The 23,693-nt window shown below is 35.9% G+C and overlaps 1 protein-coding gene across 1 annotated transcript in view; it reads left to right on the top strand.

Annotated features, from left to right (window-relative positions):
* KCNH7 (potassium voltage-gated channel subfamily H member 7) overlaps window positions 1-23,693 on the top strand; it is a 495,299-nt gene that overhangs the window by 440,329 nt on the left and 31,277 nt on the right. The window contains exon 9 of the mRNA XM_077151943.1: window positions 2,388-2,587. Coding sequence (XP_077008058.1) covers window positions 2,388-2,587 — 200 coding nt within the window. The remainder of the gene's footprint in view (window positions 1-2,387; window positions 2,588-23,693) is intronic.

Below are 23,693 nucleotides of genomic sequence, written 5' to 3'. Positions count from 1 at the left end.
CGAACTTTTTTAACATTTGCGTAACAGTAGAAAAGCAAAGTGTACTTGTTCTATCAGCAGGTTTCAGCTAATACCCAGTGGCCAACCAAATTTATTAGTTTGGTTAGCATATCAGATCTGAGGTGTGTCATGTTGAATAAAGCTGTAAGATATACCTGTTTTATTTCTATAATACCTTAACCTAAAGCAAACCATTTTGATGAATTAAGAACTCCCTGTTATGGAAAGCGAAATAAAATATTGTGTTGAGGAGCAAAATGCCTTAATGTAAACAATCTGCCAACATGTTTTTGAGTAATATTTCATGCCACTTGATGGGCATTAACTAAATGTATACAGAGTATAATCATTTTGTGATTCTCTAGCTTGCAGCCTTTAGGCTCCATTTGCTTCCTTAAAAAATAGAAAAAAAAAAAATGGGTGGTGCAAGGGTAGATCAGGTGTAGTATTCTTGCCTGCCATGCTGGAGACACAGGTTCAATTCCCACACCATACACCTCCTCCCACCCTCCAAAAAAAAAGAAGAAAAATCATGTTTTGATTAATTTTTTTATTAATTTTTAAAAGTCATTAGCATAGATTTTCCTAAGAGAACTACTTCAAACGGTCATTCGTGTTTTCAACCATGAATTTATCATCTAGAATTGGCCATCTTGTCAATGAGTGGGGAAATAACTGCCTATGACCCAAACTAAAGTTTTGATTTGTTTTGACAGCTATATGAACATGAAACTACAGTTTTTGTTAAAAATAAAATAATTTGTTCCTAAACCTTCTCCCTCGTGTAATTATGTGGTTTTGGTAAATTAACTGGCATTGATTTAGTTCCCTCTGATTGAATCAGGTGAATTTAATCTACACAAACTCAACTATTTCCTAACATAGGGCACACATAAAAATGTCCAACATTACTTAGGAAGAGTAGAATACATTTGTCACATAAGCATCCTTGGATCACAGGAATCAGTTTCAGGCAAGTATTGTTAACCCCCTTCTTAATCAACTATTCATTTGCTTACATTGAGCTCTCTCTTCTTCCTGCGGAGTTTATGTAACTTTCCAAGAACTGTGGTCTCTCACACAGCCCAGTTTAGCCGCAGTACAGATCTTCCCATCTTTTGCCCCTTTGAATGGATGAAACAAATGGTCACTTCTTTCCCTAGGACATTGTTTTGCTTGGGGTTTCTGTGGTAAACGAAGATCATGCTAACCAAGAGACAGAGATAAGGTGGAACAGAAAGCAAATTCCCAAGAAGGTAGATTATTTTAAAACAGCCTGAATCTGGCCAAAAGCTACTTTCATAATGATTAAGTGGTTAATAGAGATAATGGTTTGTAAAATGTGTTTGAGAAAAAATATGTGTTGGTTGAATACAGTTTAATCAAACTGTTGAAACTGTTTTCCCCCGTTTGGTATAGTATATATTTAAGTTCCGTGACTTAAATAGATGTTACTGCCTTTCTCAGTTTCCATATTCAGTCCATGTATCACGATGTGACTTTAGAATTATTAGAAACTGAATACAAAAGCAAAAAGGAGAAGAAAAGGTACTGAAAGAGCTTATTTTAAATCATAAAGATTTAGTCCAGGCATTAGTAATAAGAATACTCCATTGTAAGTACTGCATATATATAGCAAGGGATGTCGCTAACTGTCTCTCCCTGTAGATGAAAGAACAAAAATGTATTACAGTTTTCTCTATAATAATAAACCTATATTCATACTGTAATCCAGAGCTATCTATTTCTCATACAGAAATACTGTAAAAATAAATTTTAAGATTTAAAATTGTGCGCAAATTAACACTGTAAAGAAACTATGAGTTCCTTAAAGCAATTTATTATTTCTTAGCAATCTAAATGCTTCAAAAAATACTTAAGATTACAATAGATTTTAATATTACAAGGTTAGATTTAAGGCTGAGAAACAGTGACATCACAATTAAAAATAAATATTTCAACCCCAATTCAAATATTTAAAATCCCTGAAATATATTTTTGCCTATGCAATTTTTCTCCAGAAAACATACTCATGCTAAACCCATGACATGCCTATTTATTCCAAATGAACCAGCTTATTCTAAATGTATTTTTATCTCTAGTCAATACTACAGATCACAAATTGATATTGTAAACAATTTGAGTTTTTCCTTTAATTTAGAATCCATGGTGAATTTGAGTAGTGCCCAAATACTTTCCTCTCCAGATTTGTCATTAAAATTATACAATTTAAAATAGTATTTGTTTAACTCCTTTTTCCCCATGGGCAGAGATAAATAAACACAACTGGATTGAGATGCTTGAAATCTACATACCTGAGATGGTGACAAAATATACTGTGCCTAAGTGCAGTTTTCCCCCTAACTTTGTTTTTTTGTCCACTCCAGCGCTAATGTATGCAAGCATTTTTGGGAATGTATCTGCAATTATCCAAAGACTATACTCGGGAACTGCCAGGTACCACATGCAGATGCTGCGAGTAAAAGAGTTCATTCGCTTTCACCAAATCCCCAACCCTCTGAGACAACGGCTTGAAGAGTATTTCCAGCACGCTTGGACTTATACCAACGGCATTGACATGAACATGGTATGTATTTCTGTTTTCCAAAACCGAAGTACCGCAGGCTTTACAGCTATAGCCAAAATGGAAAAGCCAATCTCACCAGCTTTAAACCCCTTGCTTTTGTTTTCCTTTCTCTGATGTTTACTTTCTCCCCTGGAGATAGTCTCATTTTCAATTCATGGCATTGCATGGTGCTATATCTAGTTATACTGTGTGGCAAAGGCATTATAACATGATGCAAACTGATATAACTGTGTATAGTAGAGTTCCCACTTCTAGCTAGAGACATTGCTTTAGCTGAAATTTGAGCTTCCACTGCTTGGTCTGTTGTCAGCACTCAAATTAAAAAAGGAAAAAAAAAAAAAAGGAGGACTTGTATGCATTACAATTTGGCAAGTAAGCAGTAACAACTCTGGTGCCCCATGCTGAGATCGTTTTTAATATTGATGAAAACCAAGGTTAACACTCTCAAACAGGATATTTTAAGGATTTGTGGGAGTGGTTAGGGAATTTAAGTCTGTTATAAGCATTTTATGATAGGAAGTTTCATGCTCCTTTTAAGGACAGTTTTTCTATATTGTAAACAATTAACTATGTGCCCATTTACTGTACCTGGTTTAATGTATCTTTCCTTTCAAGGGGGAAATATGGATTCCTTCATACCTGTTAAGCAAATTCAACATCAATGATTGCTTGTCATAACCTTTCCCTCTTCTATCACTTCTCACACATTAACCCAATTAATAACATTACCATGGTCCAAAGAACTCTTTTCACTATTAGGAGAATTACATTCTTCTGACCTCGCTGTTTGGTTATTGAGACTGATCACTAGAGATAAATTATTCAACAAATCCAAATTCCATGGCATATCATAGAGATACAATAAAGTGATTAAAATCTGATGCCTTTCCTTCTGGAGACTCCTCCACTGGGATGGAACCCTGTTTCTGAGAATTTTTCTTTGGAAAAAAAAAATCACACTGAAAGATATCAACAGCATAACACAATTTTTGCATAGGTGACCCTGTACAATTTAGATAGATAATTTTTATAGTAATTCATGATTTTTTTGTTCATAATATTCTAACAAAAAGAAAAGTTCACAGTAGCAAACTGCAGAAAGCATTGTAAATATTACCTTATTTGAAAAACATCTTAATATATGGATAAATTTATCAGAGCTGTGATTTCTTTGAATCAGAAATGAGGATAGGCCATTATAAAAAAAATTTATTTGAAGATCTAATCGGTGAATGTGTTTTATATAAAACCATAACTGAATTCCATGAGTTATTTCCAATAATCTCAAAGCTCCTTCTGAAAAATTCATTTGATAAATTGATCTCACAAAGGGAAAACTTCAATCTCATGAGAAAGAGTACCTACAGATTGTTCTCTTTTATATATGCCCATCAGTATTATTATTTAACAAAGATATCGGCATTCAGAAGCGAATGGGGAGTCTATAACGTTGAGTTGGTTGAAGCAGTGTCAAGGATTTTTAATCAAAACACGTGTCATCCAATTTTGTTGTACCATACTGCTAGATTTCAAAAATAGTAGTAAACACCATCATTTATGATACCTCCCTTCTCCATAGAACTGAGTTTTGTGACCATTTTTTTTTGTGATTAAAAAGTCTATTTTGTGACAGTTACCTTTCATTGTGTGCCTCTATTACCTATGAATATGGTTTATATACCACTTGCCTACTTACAATGTACTTATGAAAGATTTATCTCTTTCCTGTCTGCTTCACACCTTAACACATGGAATCACAACACCCACCGGTAAGAACAGGAGGTATTTATATCCAATTTAATTCTTGTGTAAATTGTGGAGAACACCCTTGTTATCTGTCAGGTTTAGAGCTTGTTAAATGATTTCCACTATTAGTTCTGATCTTTTGCATGATGTAGTGGAGGAAACACAAAGCAAGAGTCTGGGGGTGATAACCTGAAAGAGGCCAAGTATAGAACAGAAAGCCTTAATTTTAATAATGGCTTGACCTCTAGTAATATTTATATGTAGTTTCCCACACCCATAACATTTCACTACTTGGTCCCTACCCCCACTCTGGTAAGGGTTTGGGTATACGGTTTGCATTAGAGAATTGTCATAAAGAAAATGTCACTCTCTTTCATCATCCTCTATTTTCATGATGTAGGTGCTTTTTTCCCCTCTCATCTGCATGCCTATATTACATGATCCTGGAGTGTGTGAGCTCTAAACCATGTGCTGCTGACTCTTGCATGTGGTTTTGAGAGCTTGACTTTGCACGAACTTCTTGTTAGTTCACAGTGTCTACATTTCTCATCCTGTGACTGCAAAGTGAGTAAAACTCAGAGTGCAAGATAACTCTGCAAACTCAGCAAATAGAAAATGCTTGCTTATTAAATATGCACGCAGAACAAAATTGATTAGAGAAAAACAACTGTACCCTTAAACTATCAAGAAGTTAAAAAAGATCAAAATGGATTTTTTTACCTCCTAAAGCAGATTGCTATAAATACCTAGGTCTTGCTAGTTTATTAACTAAATTGTAATTAAATGATGACTTAAAGTGATTTAAATGTATGCATTGTGATACATACAAATACATCAAACTGTTGTATTTTGCATCAACATTCCGTGTTATTTCATTTAAGTATAATTTTAAATATAATTTCTCATGAAACATTTCAGAAGGTCATCTTTACTTTTACTTATAGACTATGTCCAAGCAAGGGTAGTTTCCAATCGCACTATATTATTGGACCTAAAATTATTTTTCATGACCCCAAATATTTGATTGTTAGATCACAAAAACAAACAAAAAAGGATATAATTGACCTAAAAAAATGCAGCCATACTGCTTATTCCCTCCATCTTTTGCTTTTTGTGAAAAAGTTATTGCCAGAAGTTCAAAACCGAAAGTATCCTGGGATCCCTGATGGGATCCTTTTCAGTCGAACCAAATGATTCAGACAAAAGGAAAACAGCCAGTAAAAGGAAGTTAGTGAAAAGGAAGTGTTCTTTTGAGTCCGATTTCACACTTATGAATAATGAAATTACCTCAAAGATATCTACATGTCAATTCTGAGGAACCCTTTCCTTCCTACCCCCAGAAATGTAATTGGTTAGGAATGAAGAGATGATTTCTCTGGTTAGGACTGAAAGCATCTCTGATAATCAAAACAAAAATTTCCCTAGACCACGGCAGACTTCTGAGTTGGTGTGACACCTTCTGAGGTTAGCTGATGGTGATTTTAGTTACAGCACCACCCAGAACTGAAAATCACCTTCCACGTCAATGTAGAATCACGTTGCCTCACACACAAAGAGCCTGGCTTGAATTGGAGAATTCTGATTACCTGAACTTACATATCATTTCGAATGGTGGGAAATAAACCACTTGGAACAGAAACCAGTCCATAATTTCATACTGTGCACTGGCGTGGAAGAAAAGCTTTTATGAACTTTTAATGGAAAATTTTCCTCCTTCCCTGAAAACGCACCCCCTTCTCAAGTACTGCCTGAGTAATAAAAAAAAAACTTCAGAATAGACATTCAGAAGACACAAGGACCAGCTCTCAATCCGCCACTAATGTTGGACAAGTCACTTAACCTTTCTGCATTTTCATTAAGCCGGTCATTTTAAAATATTTTTAAAGCACCAGAATTCCAATATTCTAAATGGGCAAAACAATTATTCCGGACGCTTTTCTGGTTGAGGGTGGAAATCATAATCTATCAGCTGCTCACCCTCCCCCGCCACCCCCTCCCCCCCGACCCCAGCCTTTGCTGCGGTAAACCTCTGAGTCTTCTTTATGAAACATCTCCTTCCTCATGGAGCATCATTCAAAATCCACTGGAGTAGATGGGTGGTTAGGATTTTGATGGCAGAGAACCAAAGGAGACCATTTCAGGTAAAGGCAGTGACAGAAGTGGGCACACATGTGGGAGAGTAGAAGCCAGAATAAAGGGAGGTGATCCAGAAACCACTGTTTCATTTATTTTAGGAAGAAAGGGGAACAGCTGAGTGCTTTTTTAGCCTGGGTTCTGAAAGACAGCTATAGAAAAAAGTTGGAATGAGAGTCCAGGGAGAGGGATAAATTCTTCAGCAGGATGTATAGTCAAATTTTCCTTAAAGGCAGGCAAGGAAGAAAGGAGGGTCAGTGAAGCTGCTGACTGCAGAGTAAAGGAGAAAACTGGAGAGCACTTGCATTTTATGGCCCGGTTTCGTTGGTCAGGCAGAGATTAGGTTCATCCCTGAGAAAGAAAGAGGTGTACGATTGGAGTGGAGTTGAAGATGGTGAGAATTGTTGGAACAAATGTCTTGGAAATTTCAATCAGGAATCACCCTTAACAGGCTAAAAATATTCAGAACTGAAGTGGGACTTTGAGTGCAGAAGGACATATTGTATAACGGACCTGATGAATAAAGCCCATCAAAATGGAAAAGGGAATAATAAAGAACGGTATATTGTTTAATAGAAATCCTTATTTCTAGGGGCTGATATGATTTCTAAGGAGCATTTTCATGAAAATCTGATTTCCTTTACTTCACAACTGTTTTTTGGTTCATCACATCAGCCTTTGCTGCTAGCACTAACCTTATTTCTGCATCCATAATCTAACTAACTATCTAACTGAACGCCATCAAAAACTGTGTGCCCATTCTCTCCATTTATCTGACATCCTCACTGCCAAACCTCCACATGCAGATTTACTCTGCTCAAAATGAAATGATGAGGGTGGGCCATGGTGGCTCAGCAGGCGGAGTTCTCGCCTGCCGTGCCGGAAACCCGCGTTCGATTCCTGGTGCCTGCTCATGAAAATAAAAATGTAATGATGAGCTCCTTCAGTTAGCAACTCAGATAAAAATGATCTTTATGGCATTAAATCTCATCAGAAATGTCAAAGCAAAACTTATTAAATAGCATGGCTTTTCTTTATCATATCATTTTTTAATCCTTCCTTACCTTTTTAAAATGATGCTTTATATGCTGAAGTAGATAAATGTGGTCAATGAAAAATACTGAGTGAATAGCATCCCTCCCTGAGATCCAAACACCTTGACAAGTCAGTCCACACATTTAAATGGAGGAACGCAGATTGGGGGAAAAGGCCTCCATTTAAATGATGACCCACAGGCTGGTGACACCTTTTGGTTTTCCATGAAGAGATACTAGTTTTAGATGGGAGTTGCATTAAAATAATAGATTTCTACAAAGCACTTTAAAAGATATTTTCATCTGCATGTCTGATTAGGTAATTGCTTGGCACTGCAGAAACTAGGTAAGTAGTAAAAATTTGTACCACGAGGAAATTGGTTCACAAGCTTGTCACCCCAGTAGCCTACTGCAACCAGCACCTGTACAACAGGTGTTTAAGAAAGGGCAAGGTTCACCTACCCTTCCTATTTCAAACCGAAGCAATTTACTGTAAAGCTCTCAAAAATACCACAGAGAACAGTAAATATCATCTGGAAGCTCCTGATATGAGCAATATCAAGTTTAAGATGAACATTTGATATTTTCAGGTCACAAGTGGGACCTTCTCAGTTATCATTCATAAGTGATGGTGGTCACTTCATATTTATCTCCCTCCACCAAGAAGGAATTGTTTACAACTGACACCACGCTGCTTCCTACAAAACTAGTTCGTTCATCAGTGATGGAATCTGACCTTTAACAATTCCTAAGCTAAGAGAAATAATGACAGAATGGCATGGGGCTTTACTCAGGAGAAACAGCGATTCTGAAAAACCACACTTAAGGCGAAGCACATAGTTCATTGTGCTTTGGTTTCTCTATTTATTAATAATATTGTTCTTTTACAGTAGGAGGGAGGTGGAAACAATGTTTCAATTTGAATTTAACTCAATTTACATTTTACTCCTTAATATTTGAGCAGGAATTTATATTCCAATTTCTTATGCTGAAAGGTGTGATGTGTTTAAAAATACTTTTTTGGACTGGTAGGAGCACAGTAGTAATTCAAACTCAATTCAGTTTAAGACCATTTAATAAGCAATATGGCTTAAGTCAGTACTAAAAAGAAATAGGGAGAAATCATAAAAGTTCCTTTGGAAATATGCTTTTAATTCAAATGCTAGAATAACACACAGCATTTGTCGAATCAAATTTAATTGAACCAGAGCAGCCAAGATTTCTCCCAAAATAAAAGTGCAATATTTTCTTCAATGGAAAAATTGTCTGAAACATTCCCAGTGGACTGGGAATTTATATTGTAAATGGATATGTAAATGTTGCACCCAAAATGTCAGAATTTTTAACACTTTTTTGAAAGGTTGAAATAAGCAGAATTGGTTCATCCAACGTAATTTTCTCACATAGCCCTAAGGCAACAGAGGCTCTGGAAATTTATATATATTTCATTGTTTTACTTGGTTTAGATATATTGCTATCCATGAGGTTGAGTGTGGATGGGGAGAATGCATAATCATTATACCCTTCATGTCAGATGTATCTAAATAAGTTTCTTTAGTTTGCATCTGGGACTCCTGTTGGCCCAGGGAGCATCCTCAGCAGAACTCTACATTCAACTCTAGGACCATCTAATACAAATCTTCCTCCCGTTGGGTCTGCCATCAATAATGGCAGATTTTTAACAAGCCAGAGTTTAGCTAAATCATTCACATAAGCTGTAGTTTATGTTGCCTTCTCTACTAGTAATCTTTTTAGATCAGTATGATTTACAGGGCTGAAGCATGTTTGTGATTATCGACACCTACCCATCATGGAAAGAAAAGCAAAGCTCAAGCCACACAGGAATAATTAATTTATTTGAATTTTAGAAGTCCATCTCTAGCCACCCCTAGTTCTGTGCTGTGAATCACAAAGAAAATGTGTGGAGGCAAAGAAAGTGGGGCTTCATAGTGTTTTTCAACATGTGGGCTTTAACCTGGAGTCTAACTCTACAGCTACTCTTCTTATCTAATTTTATCTGCCTTTTCAATGAGCTATTCTTAATATTTAACAGCAGGTAGCACCAGCAGTAAGATCAGAACATTGTAATATAAAGCAATTCCCCTTGACTGGATATCTGAAGAACAGAGGGAAATATGATGCCAGAATAACTGCTAAATGGTGCAAAATTTCATGAGCAGGACCAGTAAAAGAAATAAAATACATAGATTGGCCTAGAGTAAAATAATCAGCAACCTTCTTAAGATGGAGAGGGAGACAATCTTGGCAATCAAAGATTGAGCTAATCCTGGAGTAAAGATATATGGAAGGCAGTTGGATAATGTTCAGAATCAAGAAAAAAGTAAGGGAAGCATTCCACTGCACCCAAAGAGAAAAGAACTGCAGCATCCTCATCATTCTTAATTATAAGAATGGTAGTAAGTAGCTTTAAATCAATACACTCCTATATATATTCTTCACTTATAGGCTTATCATAGCTTGATAATAATCTTTTCAAATTGGGGGCATCTTCTCTGATGGTGCAAGTCACACGCACACACACATTTTATATATGTGAAATCATAATACGTGTGCTATGTTTATGAGGGGTTATTAATGCAACTTTTAAAAAAAATTTAGAATGTAATTGCTATTACAAGATCGCATCAAACAATTTTCATTTCTACTGGCGATGTTGTTACTTTCCCCTTCCTTTACTGACAATGGATGCTACGATTCTTATTAACTTCTGCCCATCTGATGGATATGTGCGAATGTGTTGTTACTTTAATTATATTCCCCTAACTACTTGTCAGTTCGAACATCCTTTTCATTATATATGTAATGATCATTTGGATTTTTTCTTCTGAGAAATGATGGTTCATAGTATTTTAACCAAGTGTATCATATTGTGAAAATTCTTTATAAATTATATATATTAATGTTTTATCTCTATGTTGAAATGTGATCCTGATCTCTTTTTGATATATTGGTTTTGTTTAAGGTAACTTTCGGATACAAAAGTTGCTTTTGGTAAAAAACATGGTCTAATTGGTCAACTTTTCTTAGATTCCACCTAGTCTCTGGATTGTACAGCTAGTTTCCTAGATTTTTCTTTAATTTTCTGATATGCTCAGAAAGAAAAATCCATAAGCTGTTTGTAATGTATTTTTGTAAATTATTTTCTTCCACATGAATAGACGATAGTGTTGGTAGAATTTATTAAATAAATCATTCTTTTCCACTGAATTAAAATTTTAAAATACCACTCTAGTCATAGCTTAAAATTTCAGATATAATTGGGATATATATCTGAACTCTCAAGTCTGCTTGTCCATTCTTATGGCACTATAATAATGATTTTCACTTAGCAAATTTATATTATAGGTCAATACTTAACTAATTTTCTTTTTTTTCTTTTTCTTGGCTACTAGAGAGTATTTATTCTTCTATATAAAATATATGGTTTTTTATTCAGTTACAGCAAACACCATATTGGACTTTTGAGATAACCCAAAGATCAGATTATGAAATCAGATTCACATGAAGCAGAAATTGTAACCATATCAAGATTTGCTAATAATTTCATGGATATCTGTAATCATGAGGCATAAACAAAGCAAGGAGATCCTTCTTGTCGTATTAGCTTGTGTTCTGGCTCAAATTTATCTAAAACAGTCCCTAAGTAATGTATGTGATGGCATAATACTTAAGCAGGGAGAAACACTGTAGGTCACTAAATGGCTACATTTTATATTTATAGTTACATAGCTTACATCACATTTTGTAGAGTCATGTTGCTATAAATCCTTTAATGAAAGATTACTTACCACAAGAAACTTAGACCTGCTAAAAGCACTCCATACATTAAAAACCACCCCACTAAAAATCTCTTATGTGTTTTCCAGGAGCTAGTCCCTAATGTTTGTCATGAGCAGATTACTTTTTCCCTAAGGGTGTTCCCTGGGTAAGATAGAGAATGGATTGCTGCTAAAATAGAGAATGGATTGCTGCTAATCCTTTCCTTTCTTGTACTTAAAATCGCATTGAATTTTACCTTAATTGTTGGAAAAATAGCACATTACAGGATTAAGTTCTCATCCTTGCTGCACATTAGAATCATTGAAAGTATTTTTTTTAACAAATTTCAGTCCTTCAGACCCACTCTACAACAATTAAATCATATCAGAATCACATATAGTGAAGTCTGAGCATCAGTATTTTCATATGTCAATTCTAATATGTAGCCAGAGTTGAGAACCACTGGTTCAGATCTTAAAAAATAAGATCCCTTTCAATAAGAGTTTATAATTTTCTGCTTAGAAATTCTTACATTTCTTTTAAAATTTTCTATAGTTAAGTCAGTATAACAAATGAAGTATGTTATTTATTTCCAAGTATACCTGCTTATGTGTAATGTAAAGTAAAACTAAACATCTTTTATCCAGCCACCTTAACAAATTATCTGCCTCATTCTAATAGAACTTTTTGTTTGGTTTGGTTCAATTTACTTGGTTTAGTTTGGTTTCGCTTGGTTTGGTAAGGGTATACTCTTGAGGATTTACTCTTGGGTGTTCTAGGTCAACAGTCATATCAGCAGAAAAGAGAGATAAAGTCATTCTCTTTTTTTGAATACCAACTATTTATTGTCTTTTTTTTATTCACTAGAATCTCCAAAATAATTTTGAGCAATAGCTTACTTTAATGGAAATTGTTCACCATTAAGACTAATATATTTTTAAAGATCCTTACGTTCCTAAAATAAATTCAACTTGGTCATAGATGTTTTTAATACATTGTTGATATTTTTGGCCAGTAGTTATTTGGAAATTTCACATCTATTTCATAAGTGATATTGGTCTATAGTTATATGCTCCTTAAATATAAGTAGAAATCAGCTGTAAACCATCTGGGGGATAAATAGTAGGTCTTTAAGCATCTTTTACTTCTACTGTGGTAATTTTATCCTATTTCTTCCTTGGTCAATATTGGTAGTTTATGTTTTGTCAAAAATTCATTCATTTCTTCTAAACTTTCAAAGTTGTGATTGAATTGCATGTGGAATTCTTCTATAAGTCATTCAATTTTTTTCTGTATCAGTACATTCTATTTTTCATTCCTAAACTTATATATTTTGCTCTCTCTCTCTCACTCTTACTTTATTCTCCTTCTCACTCACCAGACCTTTAAAAGATTTATATATTTCATTGTATTTTCTTTCAAGAAACTAGCCTTTCCATTAATTTATTGTTGCCGCTATTCTTTTCATTGTCTGCCCTTGCCCTTTTAGTTCTCGTTTTTTATTTCTTGGATCATTCTGTTATTCTTCACATTTGCATTAAGTTCTTTATTGTTTAACATTTTCTACTTTAATAATTCAGGAATTAAGACTGTGCAGTTTCCTTGGAATACAAATTTCCCTATGTTTCCATGAGTGCTGGCGTGAAGTGTTCTTTCATAGCTGTCTAGATTGTTTCTTCTTTGATCCGAAGGTTATCATAGAGTGTGGTTCTTAATTTACAAGTACTTCTGATTTTGTTGTCACATTTTATTATTTTGTCTTTTTAAAACTATAATCAGAATTCCTGGCCCATAAAATTTCTATTTTCAAAATGTTTAAAAACCCACACCTAGTTCAATAACAATTTGTGGTTACATTTGTTTTAATGATGCACCTTTACAAAGGGTTTCCAAGGCGTTTAGCTTTCTTTTCACAGGAAAACAACAACAGAACTACTCTCTTTCCTTACACAAAGTTTCATACTTTTTGGGCCACATGATTGAATAATGGAATTCCACAGACAAATAAAGCTGGCATAAATAGATTTAAAACCATACACAGCTGGCGGGCCACGGTGGCTCAGCAGGCAGAGTTCTCGCCTGCCATGCCAGAGGCCTGGGTTCAATTCCTGGTGCCTGCCCATGCAAAGGGAAAAAAAAAATCAAAGCTGAAAACATGCATAGCTGGTTTATAATAGTTGCAAGAGGTAGAAATGTGCAAGGATACAGCAGAATCTGGAGCTTTTGGACTGCTGGCTAACAGTAAATAGTTTTGCAAGTGGGGATCTATTAGGCAGAGGAAAAGAACTGCTATTTCGGGAGCTTCTTGTTTGTGAAAAATGTAATGATTGCTGATATGGCCATCACTTTCTCTAGAAAACAGTTATGTTGTTGTGTAGGCTTAAAATTTCTGAGAAACAAACTCTAACAGGTACAAAAAAAAAAGAGCATCTATGCCATATTTATATCCTTTATTATTTATCAATAAGACTTGTAAACAAAATGAATGGGAAACATTTTGTGTCTCATCATACTGGAAGCAAATTTAGAAATCCAATTTGATGCACCGCTATGGCAAGTCGAAATAGTTGAAAGAATGCTGAACTAAGTTTGGAGAGGACAAATAAAAGCCCTTGCTGCATTTATGTTTCATTCTTCATGTTTGGGAAATTGGGTGATCATTCTGTTTTTTTCACATAAAGTTGATAACTCAATTGAAAGATATTCTAAAATATTACATGGAAACTGTTTCTGAATCCATAAAACTTGATTCATGTGAAAGATGATATTTCAAGTGCAAGGTAGTATTTTATATCTTATATTATCACCTGGAAGACTGCTCTTCCCTTTTCCTTATATTTTAGGCAAACTCAGTTCATCTGTAATCATTCCATTTGGGAAGAACTATTTGCAAAGCATCCCGCAGTCCCCACCATAGTTATATTCTGTCCATCCCATCCCCGACTCCTTCTCTTAAATAATCGAGTAAGGGAGGGGCGGAGAGAAATGGTCCTGAATGCAGATCCAGTTGCCATTAGAAGACCAAGTGGGTTTCAGGGTTTCCCCTGAGACCTCATTTCAGAAGTCCTGAGGCACCCTTTTTAAGTCAGATTTTTGCTAAATTAGAAAGAGGACTGCAGAGCTTGCATAATGAGGACATTTATATTTTTTTTTAAAAAGTGCTAAATCTCTGCCCACGCATCACCCAAATTCCAACTCATCCCTGAACCTGATTTAATTTGGGTCAGGTTAGAGTTTGAATGTCCTCTTGAAAGGAAAAAAATATATCACATTTATATATTATCAACGGGGCATGAAAGTTGCAAGGGAAGGAAAGGAGAGGAGTCCAGGAAGGAAGATTCTGTTTCATTTTTCAAGGAATGTTTACATGTACCAAAACTGGTTAAGGATTTATGACATTGTTATCCGTGTTTATGTGTAGCAGGTTTTGTTAGCACAAGTGTTTTTTCCTAGTTATATAAGCATATAATTTAAACATGGAAGATTACATGAAGAAAATAGTTAATTTTCACAATACTCATAAATGTACCCACTATCATGACTCCCTAATACTTTTTTTTTTGCCAATAACCTGGCAAGGCAAGCAATTTGATCTATAGAATACAGTACTTCCTTATTCTTACCAGCTAGATGAAGGTAAAATAGAGTAGATGATGAAGCAATTTGAGCTTCAGACCAGGGCTGTGTGCATTGTATACTTAAAACAGCTAAAAAAAAGTCACCTTATCATGCTCGGTGATTCCACATGGGATGGTAAGTATGTAATCACCAATGAAACATTAAGAACATATGTTTCCTCTTCTTTAATAGTGAAACCATAGAAATAAATGTGATCTGGGATGACCTAGAAATTATAGGAACAGTTAAGGAAGGATATCCATTTCTAGGAATAACAAAAAGTTCTGTATCTTAACAAGTGTTATTGATTTATCAAAAGTCGAATGTCTTCATGGCAAATAATGAGTCTATCCGAATCATAAAATACTGTAAGATATAACAGCTGTACTCTAGAGCAAACTTAAGATTTAATATATTACTTGCATAGACTATTTGATAATCATGCTCAAGGTTTAGCACTTCATAGGAGAACTTAATTTGTGTTTTGATTAATCTTAATTTGTCAAGATTTAAGTATATTTAATGACCCAGAAAATTTTCCCACAAAATTTCCTAATGCCAGTTATCACAGCCACCGAAGTAGTGTGTATGATTAATCTATTTAAGGGAACCATTTGCCACACTCAAACTGTTCTTTCTAATTAGATCCTACAGCCTGCCTTTAAGAATGGTCCCTTTGACAGCCACACTAAATTAAACATATTAAAAACCACTCATTATAATATAGATCAACCTTCCGATACTATCTGGATATGGGTATCTACTAGTGATTACATTTTCCAGTCATTTTTGGAAGGCAAACATAGGAATTTAAAACACTTTGAAAGGAGTCTAGGGAGAGGTTCTAGAAACTCAATTTTGAACTCTTCCAATAAGAACCTGGAAAAGACAGTGTTTTGCATTCCAGGCAAAGAAAGAACAAACATCGAATTTTGTATCTTAAATCCAAGGAAGGATTAATAGAGTTTATTTAGCATCGATGTACTGTGGATAATTAACTTCATTTATAAATCCCTATCTATCAATATCCAGATAAAAGTTGAGTAAGTAAATAAATTCCTCTCTTGCACCCCTTATTTTATTTAATTGCGGGGATGTGGGACCCAGGACATGTAGCGGCCATCTCACAGGAATAAAGGGAGGACTTCTGGTTGGAGAAGTGAATCATGGCTTGGAGACAAAATCAACTTTCCCTCCCTCCAGATATATAGTTACGGTGAAAATAGAAAGTTATTTAAAAATTTGTTTACAAAACAACTATTCCTGGAGTGAAATTCAGTATAAAGCAGGCCCATCTTAAAAGATAGTAGAATACTGACATGTAAAAAACAAAACAAAAATTAATTAATTAGATGCTCCCCTCCTCAGACCCCACTGACCTGAGACTTAGGATACATTTCTCTACCTGTAATCTTTCATAGATCTTGTCCAAATTTCTTTTTCTTTTGAACCACAATATGTAAAAATAGGCAATATAATTGTTTTACTAGTGTAAGTTTATTCCATGAATTTAAGTTGTAGGATTTAATTTTTTTTTTAAATTTAACTTTTTAAAACTAGAGACTGATATCATTTTGATGAGTATGCATCTATCAAATCAGAAGTTCACGCTCATATTAACATCAGCATTCACTCCTTTTTAACTTTTGCATCCTGTTTTAGTTTCCTAGGCTGCTCAAAGCAGATATCGTTTAATGTGTTGGCTTTAACAATGGGAATTTATTGGCTTACATGCTTACAATTTTGAATCTGAGAAAAATGTCCCAACCAAGGCATCGTTAGGTGATACTTTCTTCCTGAAGACTGGGTGCCAGCAATCTTTTGCTCCTCTGCCACATGGCAAGGCACACAGTGGCGTTTGCTGGTCTCTTTCTTCTCGTGTGGGTGTCATTGATTTTAGCTTCTTGATTCCTTGGCTTTCTCTCTCTTTGTCTGAATTTCATTCTTTTATAAATGACTCCAGTAAGAGGATTAAGACCCACCCCAGGACTTGCCTTAACTGAAGTAACCTCGTTAAAAGGTCCTACTTCCAGTAGGTTTACACCCATAGGAATGGATTTGCTTAAAGAACATAATTTTCTAGAACATGAATTTCAAACCACCACACTCCATCCTCTGGACTCCCAAAAGATGTGTTCTTTCCATACGCAGATGCATTCATTCCATCACAATATCCCCAAAGCCTTAAGTCATTTCAGCAACAATATTAAGTTCAAAGTCTCATCAATATCAGTTACAGATGGGGTCTGTCCTGGGACACATTTCCCCTCAGTCTGTGGACCTGCAAAATCTAGAGAACAAATTATCCTCTTCCAATATGCAGTGAAGTGACAATCATTGGGATTTCTCTCCAAAGGGAGAAATTGGAATGAAAATAAGAGGCAGGGGTCCCAAACAGTTCTGAAACACTGTAGGGCATGCTCCGTTAGATTTCAAGATCTAAGACTTATCTATAGAATGATGTTTTGTCCTCCAGACCTGATGGAGCAGCAGCCTTGCCATTCTCTCCCTGAATATGGGAATGAACATTCCACCCTTGTCAGTCATAGACGATGGCCAGGTTCTAGGGTCCACACTTTTCAATCATCTGGGTGACAGCTGGACTCTAGGCTCCCCCTCTCCAAGCACTGGGGTGGTGGCCAGATTCTCTGCAGTCCTCCGGTCATCTGAGAAAACTGGAGTGATGACACTCTTCCTGAACAAGGCTGAAGGCCCATCCTCTCCAAACTCTGGGGTATAGTTACCCTTTCCACATGTATGTGTGTGATTCTACTCTCTTAGCCCAAGAAGATGTCTTTGCTCCAGATGTCAGATTCCATGCTTCTGCCTTTGAAGTCATTTTTCTTTCAATCTGTCCCTTTTCTATCCCTTTTAGTCCAGGCTGGCAGTAGTTCCATTCATATAGAGCTCATAATAGAACTTGTCAGTTTCACATGTAGTGCACAGGGATCTAAACCATTAGACAAAAGAACTTCCCACAAATTCTACTGGATAACAGCATTTCAAATCCTGACTTGCACTGAAGTGACTGACTGGATCCATGTTTGGTTAAATCCTCACATGGAGCACTATTCTCTGGGAACTCACTTTCTGGAAGCTCAAAATTTTCCAAACTATCAATTTCTGCTTTTTTTGTGCCCAGGAGTTCAGTTCTCAGTGTATCCATTTCCTCTCACATTTTACTGTAAGCTGCAAGGACACACCAGGCAGCACTTTCCACATTTAGTTTGAAAACTCCTCAGTTAAATAGCCACACTCATCACTTTCAAATTCTGCCTTCCATCCAACAGCAGGACTCAATTCTTGCCAAGCTCTCTACTATTTAAAACAAGGGTTGTCTTTCTTCCAGCTTGCAATGGCATATTTGTCATTTCTGTCTAAGTTCTCATAGGAAGTAACTTTGGTGTCCGTATTTCTACCAACAGTCTCTTCAAAATACTAGGCCTTTTCTATCAAGAACCTCACAATTCTTCCCACCTCTACTATTACCTAATGATTCTGTGTGTTTGGAATTTGCAATAGCAGCACCCCATTTCTGATAGAAAAATCTGTTACAGTTTGCTAAGCCACTCAATGCAGAGACCATGAAATATGTTGGCTATGACAATGGAAATTTATTAGCTTATAAGCTTACAATTTTGAATCTGAGAAAAATGTCCAAATATTATCAGGTGATCCTTTCTTCCTAAAGATTGATGATTCTCAGCTCCTCTGCCACATGATGGCTTCTATTTGTCTCTCCCTTCTCTTCTGGGTTTTATTGATTTCACCTTGCTTCCATGGCTTTTTCTCTCTTTATCTGAATTTCATTCTTTTAGGTAAAGGACTCCACTAAAAAGGATTAAGACCCACCCAGGGATGCACCTTACCTGAAGTAACCCTCATCAAAAGTCCCTTCACAGGAATGGATGAGCTTTAAGAGCATGATTTTCTGGGGTGCATTTGGTTTCAAACCACCACATATCTTTTACTTGGGATAGAGAAAATTGAATTCACACTTATGCATAATTGCAAAGATTAACAATGTTGTAGTTTTATGCCATTAAGTGTGTACACTCATATATACATTTTATAGAAATTTTGCATAAAGCTGACTATATCTGAAATTAACATCTAATAGGTTTGATAGATGCTTATTAAATAATAGTTCCTTATTTCTATTTTGTGCTGTCTGTGTTTTTTTGTGGCTTCTTCAGAGTTTTACTATGATTGTATAATGCTAGTCTTATTTTATTGTTGGGTTGTCCTTGTTTGGTTGTCTCTAAACTTAATTCTCTAGTACTGAGCTATAAAGCTGATTTCTTTTAACTATCACATTTCATACTCATTTGAAAAGTCCAAATGTCACATTTGTAAGTCATAATTTGATTCTAAGTGTCCCAAAGAGGTTTATCCACATAAATCCAAGTAAAGGGGAATTAATTGTGAACTTATAAATTATCCATGTGTCCTTGTATTGCAGTAAATATATGGATTTTTACCAGCCTTAAGAAATTTTTCTGGATCTTTGAGAAGTTCAAAAATCTATTCATATACCAGCTAATATTAAAACTTTTCACTCACCTTAAATTAATTGTTACCTCGAGGGTTCCCTTGAACAACTGTTAGTATCATAAATAAACATAATAAATACCCAAATTTGGCATGAAACACAGAGTTTGGGAAATTTTGCTTAACCATGTGATTTTTCTTTCATTTGGGCATTTACAGAAAGGCTTGAGGGGCACAGATATTTTCAGGACATGTTTTTTTTATTGTTATGTTTTCGTGCTTGCCATAGTGCTTGACACACAATAGATACTTAATAAATATTTGTTAAAAGTTTGAGAACTGCCTTTCCAAGCTGCAGGCCATGAAACTGATTCTAAGTGATACTCCCTGGTCCTTGAAATCAGACTAATTTATTTTAAAAAAAACGCAACGGCTCCAGATACGTATTGGAGGGTGACAGGTACCCTAACAGCTTCGGCGTTTGGCAGACAGGAAGGTTGCACAGATTGTAGTGGCCATGAATGTAACAACCGCTGACTTGCTTGTGTACTGGTTTGTACCTGAGACCTCAGCTCAATTCCTTTGCCACCGTATGCGCCAGGGAAAATGACAGTGTTTGAGTGCTAAACGAGGAGGTTCCAAGTCAGGGAGTTTAGCAGGGAAACTAATAGGAAGTAGGAAGCAAGAAAGGCAACACAGCTGGGTCAGTGGAGAGGGATGCCCTGGATAAATAACTACTTAAACCTTCTTCTGAATGTTTTCAATGTTCTCCCACCTCTATTCCACTATAGCGCCCACTCTTCTAACTTCCTTTTAAAGTTCCTCCGCTTCTGCATCATCCAGATTCTAAAAATGCCAACTTATTTGGGACATCCAAACTATTGGGCTAGTAAGAGGTTCAACAACTAAATCTTAATTTCCATTAGGCTTTTACTTGAATGATATATGTAACTGATACAAAAAAAGTTAAGAAAGCCATTAAGGGCTAATACCATGGAAAGGTGACTTAATCTGTATAAATCCTCCATGCCAAGATCTTTGTATCTCCCCCCGTATGAAAGCAAAAGACTTTGTGATACCTGTGGACTTTCCACAGGACTTTGTGGCACCCTCCAAATCCACGTTGTCTTTTCCAATGAGCGTCACTTCTAATAAGATTATATTAGGAGAAGAGGACATTTAATGAGGACACTTGAGGAGAGCATGATGCTGAAAAGTTTTCCCAAGTGCCCTTAAAGTTTGGTAGGTGATTCCAAAACTATTGGAATTCCAAGAATATATTTGTAAATTAACTCTGTTTGCCTTAAAAAAGGCTTTAAGACAAGTGACAGTGAAAACATAAGTGTAAGTAAGCCAGAACATTTAACACAAGTCAGCAATAGGAAAGAAGAGTTAAAGAGAGATGAGAGGAAAAATAATTCTTAAATTTTGCTCAGACAATCAGTCATACAACTGAGTGGCAAATTTTCTATCAAGCAGGCTAAAGAGAAAAACAATAGGTTTTGTGCTCAATGTCTAACTAAAGAGAACATACAAGTTCTTTAAGAAAAATAACTATGTTGTGACAAATAGCAGAAAAGGTCAGAATTATACTATGTGTTTGAACGTGTACTATGCATGGGATGACTTAACAGACATATCTAATTGTAAGCACAGCCTGTGAAGTGGTTAAGTCACATCTAGTAAGTGATGGAGCTAGGACTTCAGCTGAAGCCTGCCTGATTTCAAAGTCATATAATGTACTGATAGGAAAGGAGAACCCCTATCTCTGTCTCACCTGCGTCTTCCAACTCTCACACACGTGCACCCATTTTCCTTCTATGATCAGGCTCTACTCTGAAAAAATAGTATTTCAGGGAAAATACCAGAAAGCATATCTACATGCTCAGCATTCCTATTCTAATTACTATAATTGCAAGAATATCACCCCCATTTAAGTGAAATCTAAAGTGCTTTGTACCATATGATAACCAAGTCATAAGGATGGACAGATCTAAGTCATTTTTTGGTGAAAGCTCTACTCATCTTTATATATACGGGGTCTGCTGAGAGCGCTATTGAAACCACAGCGACTTCAAGAAGGAGAAGCAAATCATGATGCAAAAAGGCCAGGAAACTGAGGCAGTTTTCTCCTAGGAAGTCCCTAGAGAAAGTGGCCTCTATTTCAAAAACCATGTCCAACCTCAGTTTAACCTCAGTCTGGCATCCTTTGCCCAAGAATAGAATGAGAAGGTTTAGACAGGTTAAAGGGGTCAGTATCTAGTGTGTTGGTTCCATGAAGGTATCTGAATTGATAGGGGCTTCATCAAGCAGTGGGGAAACATCCCCAGTCTTCAGAGGCAGACACCATGCAAGTGATCATAATGGAGAGGTCTTTAGCCCAAGAAGGGAATCTGGGAAAAGAGTCCCAGGTAGACCATACCAAAAGTTAGAGTTAAGGAGCAAAGCTGCAGGTGAGTACCCAGGAATACATATCAGGGGGAGGCTCATTTCTTTCAGGCCTGATCCAGGTAATACAAAATCTTCAGGATGAAAGTCTGTTTCTACAGTTACATGAAGCTGGGTGAGCAGTATCTGATATTTGGCATGTCATTTATTGGTCACACAACAAATTTCAGTATTATAAAGAATTGGAATAACTATTCTTATTTTATGGTAGACAAACGCAGATGGGTGAAGTGACTTGCCCAAGAGTCAACCTGTGGCAAATTCATGGCCATCATTCAGATTCCTTGACTTTTCTTTCAAAACACCCTTGTATTAGTGAGAGTTCTCTATAGAAACATATCTATGAAGATGAGATTTATAAAAGTGGTCTTGCAAGAGTCCAAAACCCATAGAGCAGCCTGTGAGGCTGCAACTCCCATGAAGGGTCTAGACAGACTCTGCAGGAGAGGCTCACTGACTGAAGAAACAGTGAAAAATCTCTCTTCTCCCTTAAAAGTCTTCAATTGATTGGATCAACTCCAACAGATTGGATTCTCTTGTTTGTAGAAGACACACCCTTAGTTGATCATAGATATAATCAGTCACTGATGAGATCAACTGACTGATAATTTAATAAACCAGTCTTCTGGTTTATCATACTGCCACAAAAATATCCTTGCAGTATGCTGGAGACCCGAGCAAAAAATGAAAAATCACAATATCCTTGTAGTGTTGGTTAGGCCAGTGCTTGCCTGACCAGACAACTGGGCACCATCACCTGGCCAAGTTGACAACTGAACCCAGCCATCACACACCTCTACCCATTTCTGTGAATGACTCCTTACGATGAAGAAAACAAGATCATAAAACAGTAGCTGATGTGTTTCCGGTCTCTTAATGGTCCTTTTGTATTATAGAGCAATCTGCATCACACAGTGACCTTCCAGAAGTAGGATCCATGTAATTTTAATATTTAAAAGAATAATGTTTATAAGTTAACTCAAATATCATCAAATCCGAAGCTCCTCTTTGGGCCACATATGTCTAAGTTGCCTATACAGTCAAGTATTTGGACAAAAATATTAAGATTGATCCAGAACAAGATAGAAAATCCCCAAATTGCTTGATTAGGCACTAAATATTCCACCCCCCTCCATCCTGAAGCATTTTTAAGTGCTTCCATTTGTACTGGCATGAAAAATCAACGATGAGAATTATAATCTACATGTGATACCCAAAATAGCTGACACATACAGAGAAGCAAGAGTTGAGAGTCTTTGGCCCATTGTATAATGGACATTTTTATAAAATAACATAGAAAATTATTCAGTTTAAATTGAGTAGTACTTGTCATAAGCTATTGTTTGATCTGTTCTACAAGTTTTAAATTAACCACCAAATAAGTTGTCAGAACAGTAGCACTGTTAGAAGCCTTATGTCTGCATTTCAAATTCTGGCATGATTTCCATTTCTGAAAACTAAACTATGCTTATAAAGTATGTTTGCTGTTATCCTTTCTCTATTTTCAGTGCTGTTTCAATATATCTAATATTAATAATGTGCATACAAAATCATAAATATTCCAAATACTATTAACTAAGAGCACTCTCTGGTATGATATTTACAAATACCATGGCTATTTCAGGATCAACATTTTTGCTAACTACAGTTAATATGTTATCAGATATGGCAATCCAAATTAATACTTGAGATTCCTTCAAAAGGTTGCTTTTAGTTGCCCCACCATTCATTAGTTATGTCTTTTATTAATTGTCACATTGCATTATATCTGTTCACAGTATGATACTGCATAACAATGCAGGGATGAGAAGCAGTGTGAGACATTGTAGGCATTACATTTTAATGAGGCAGCATTT

This window comes from Tamandua tetradactyla, chromosome 3 (genome assembly GCF_023851605.1).
Source record: "Tamandua tetradactyla isolate mTamTet1 chromosome 3, mTamTet1.pri, whole genome shotgun sequence".
Taxonomy (NCBI): domain Eukaryota; kingdom Metazoa; phylum Chordata; class Mammalia; order Pilosa; family Myrmecophagidae; genus Tamandua; species Tamandua tetradactyla.
This window is presented reverse-complemented; position numbering and strand designations above follow the sequence as displayed.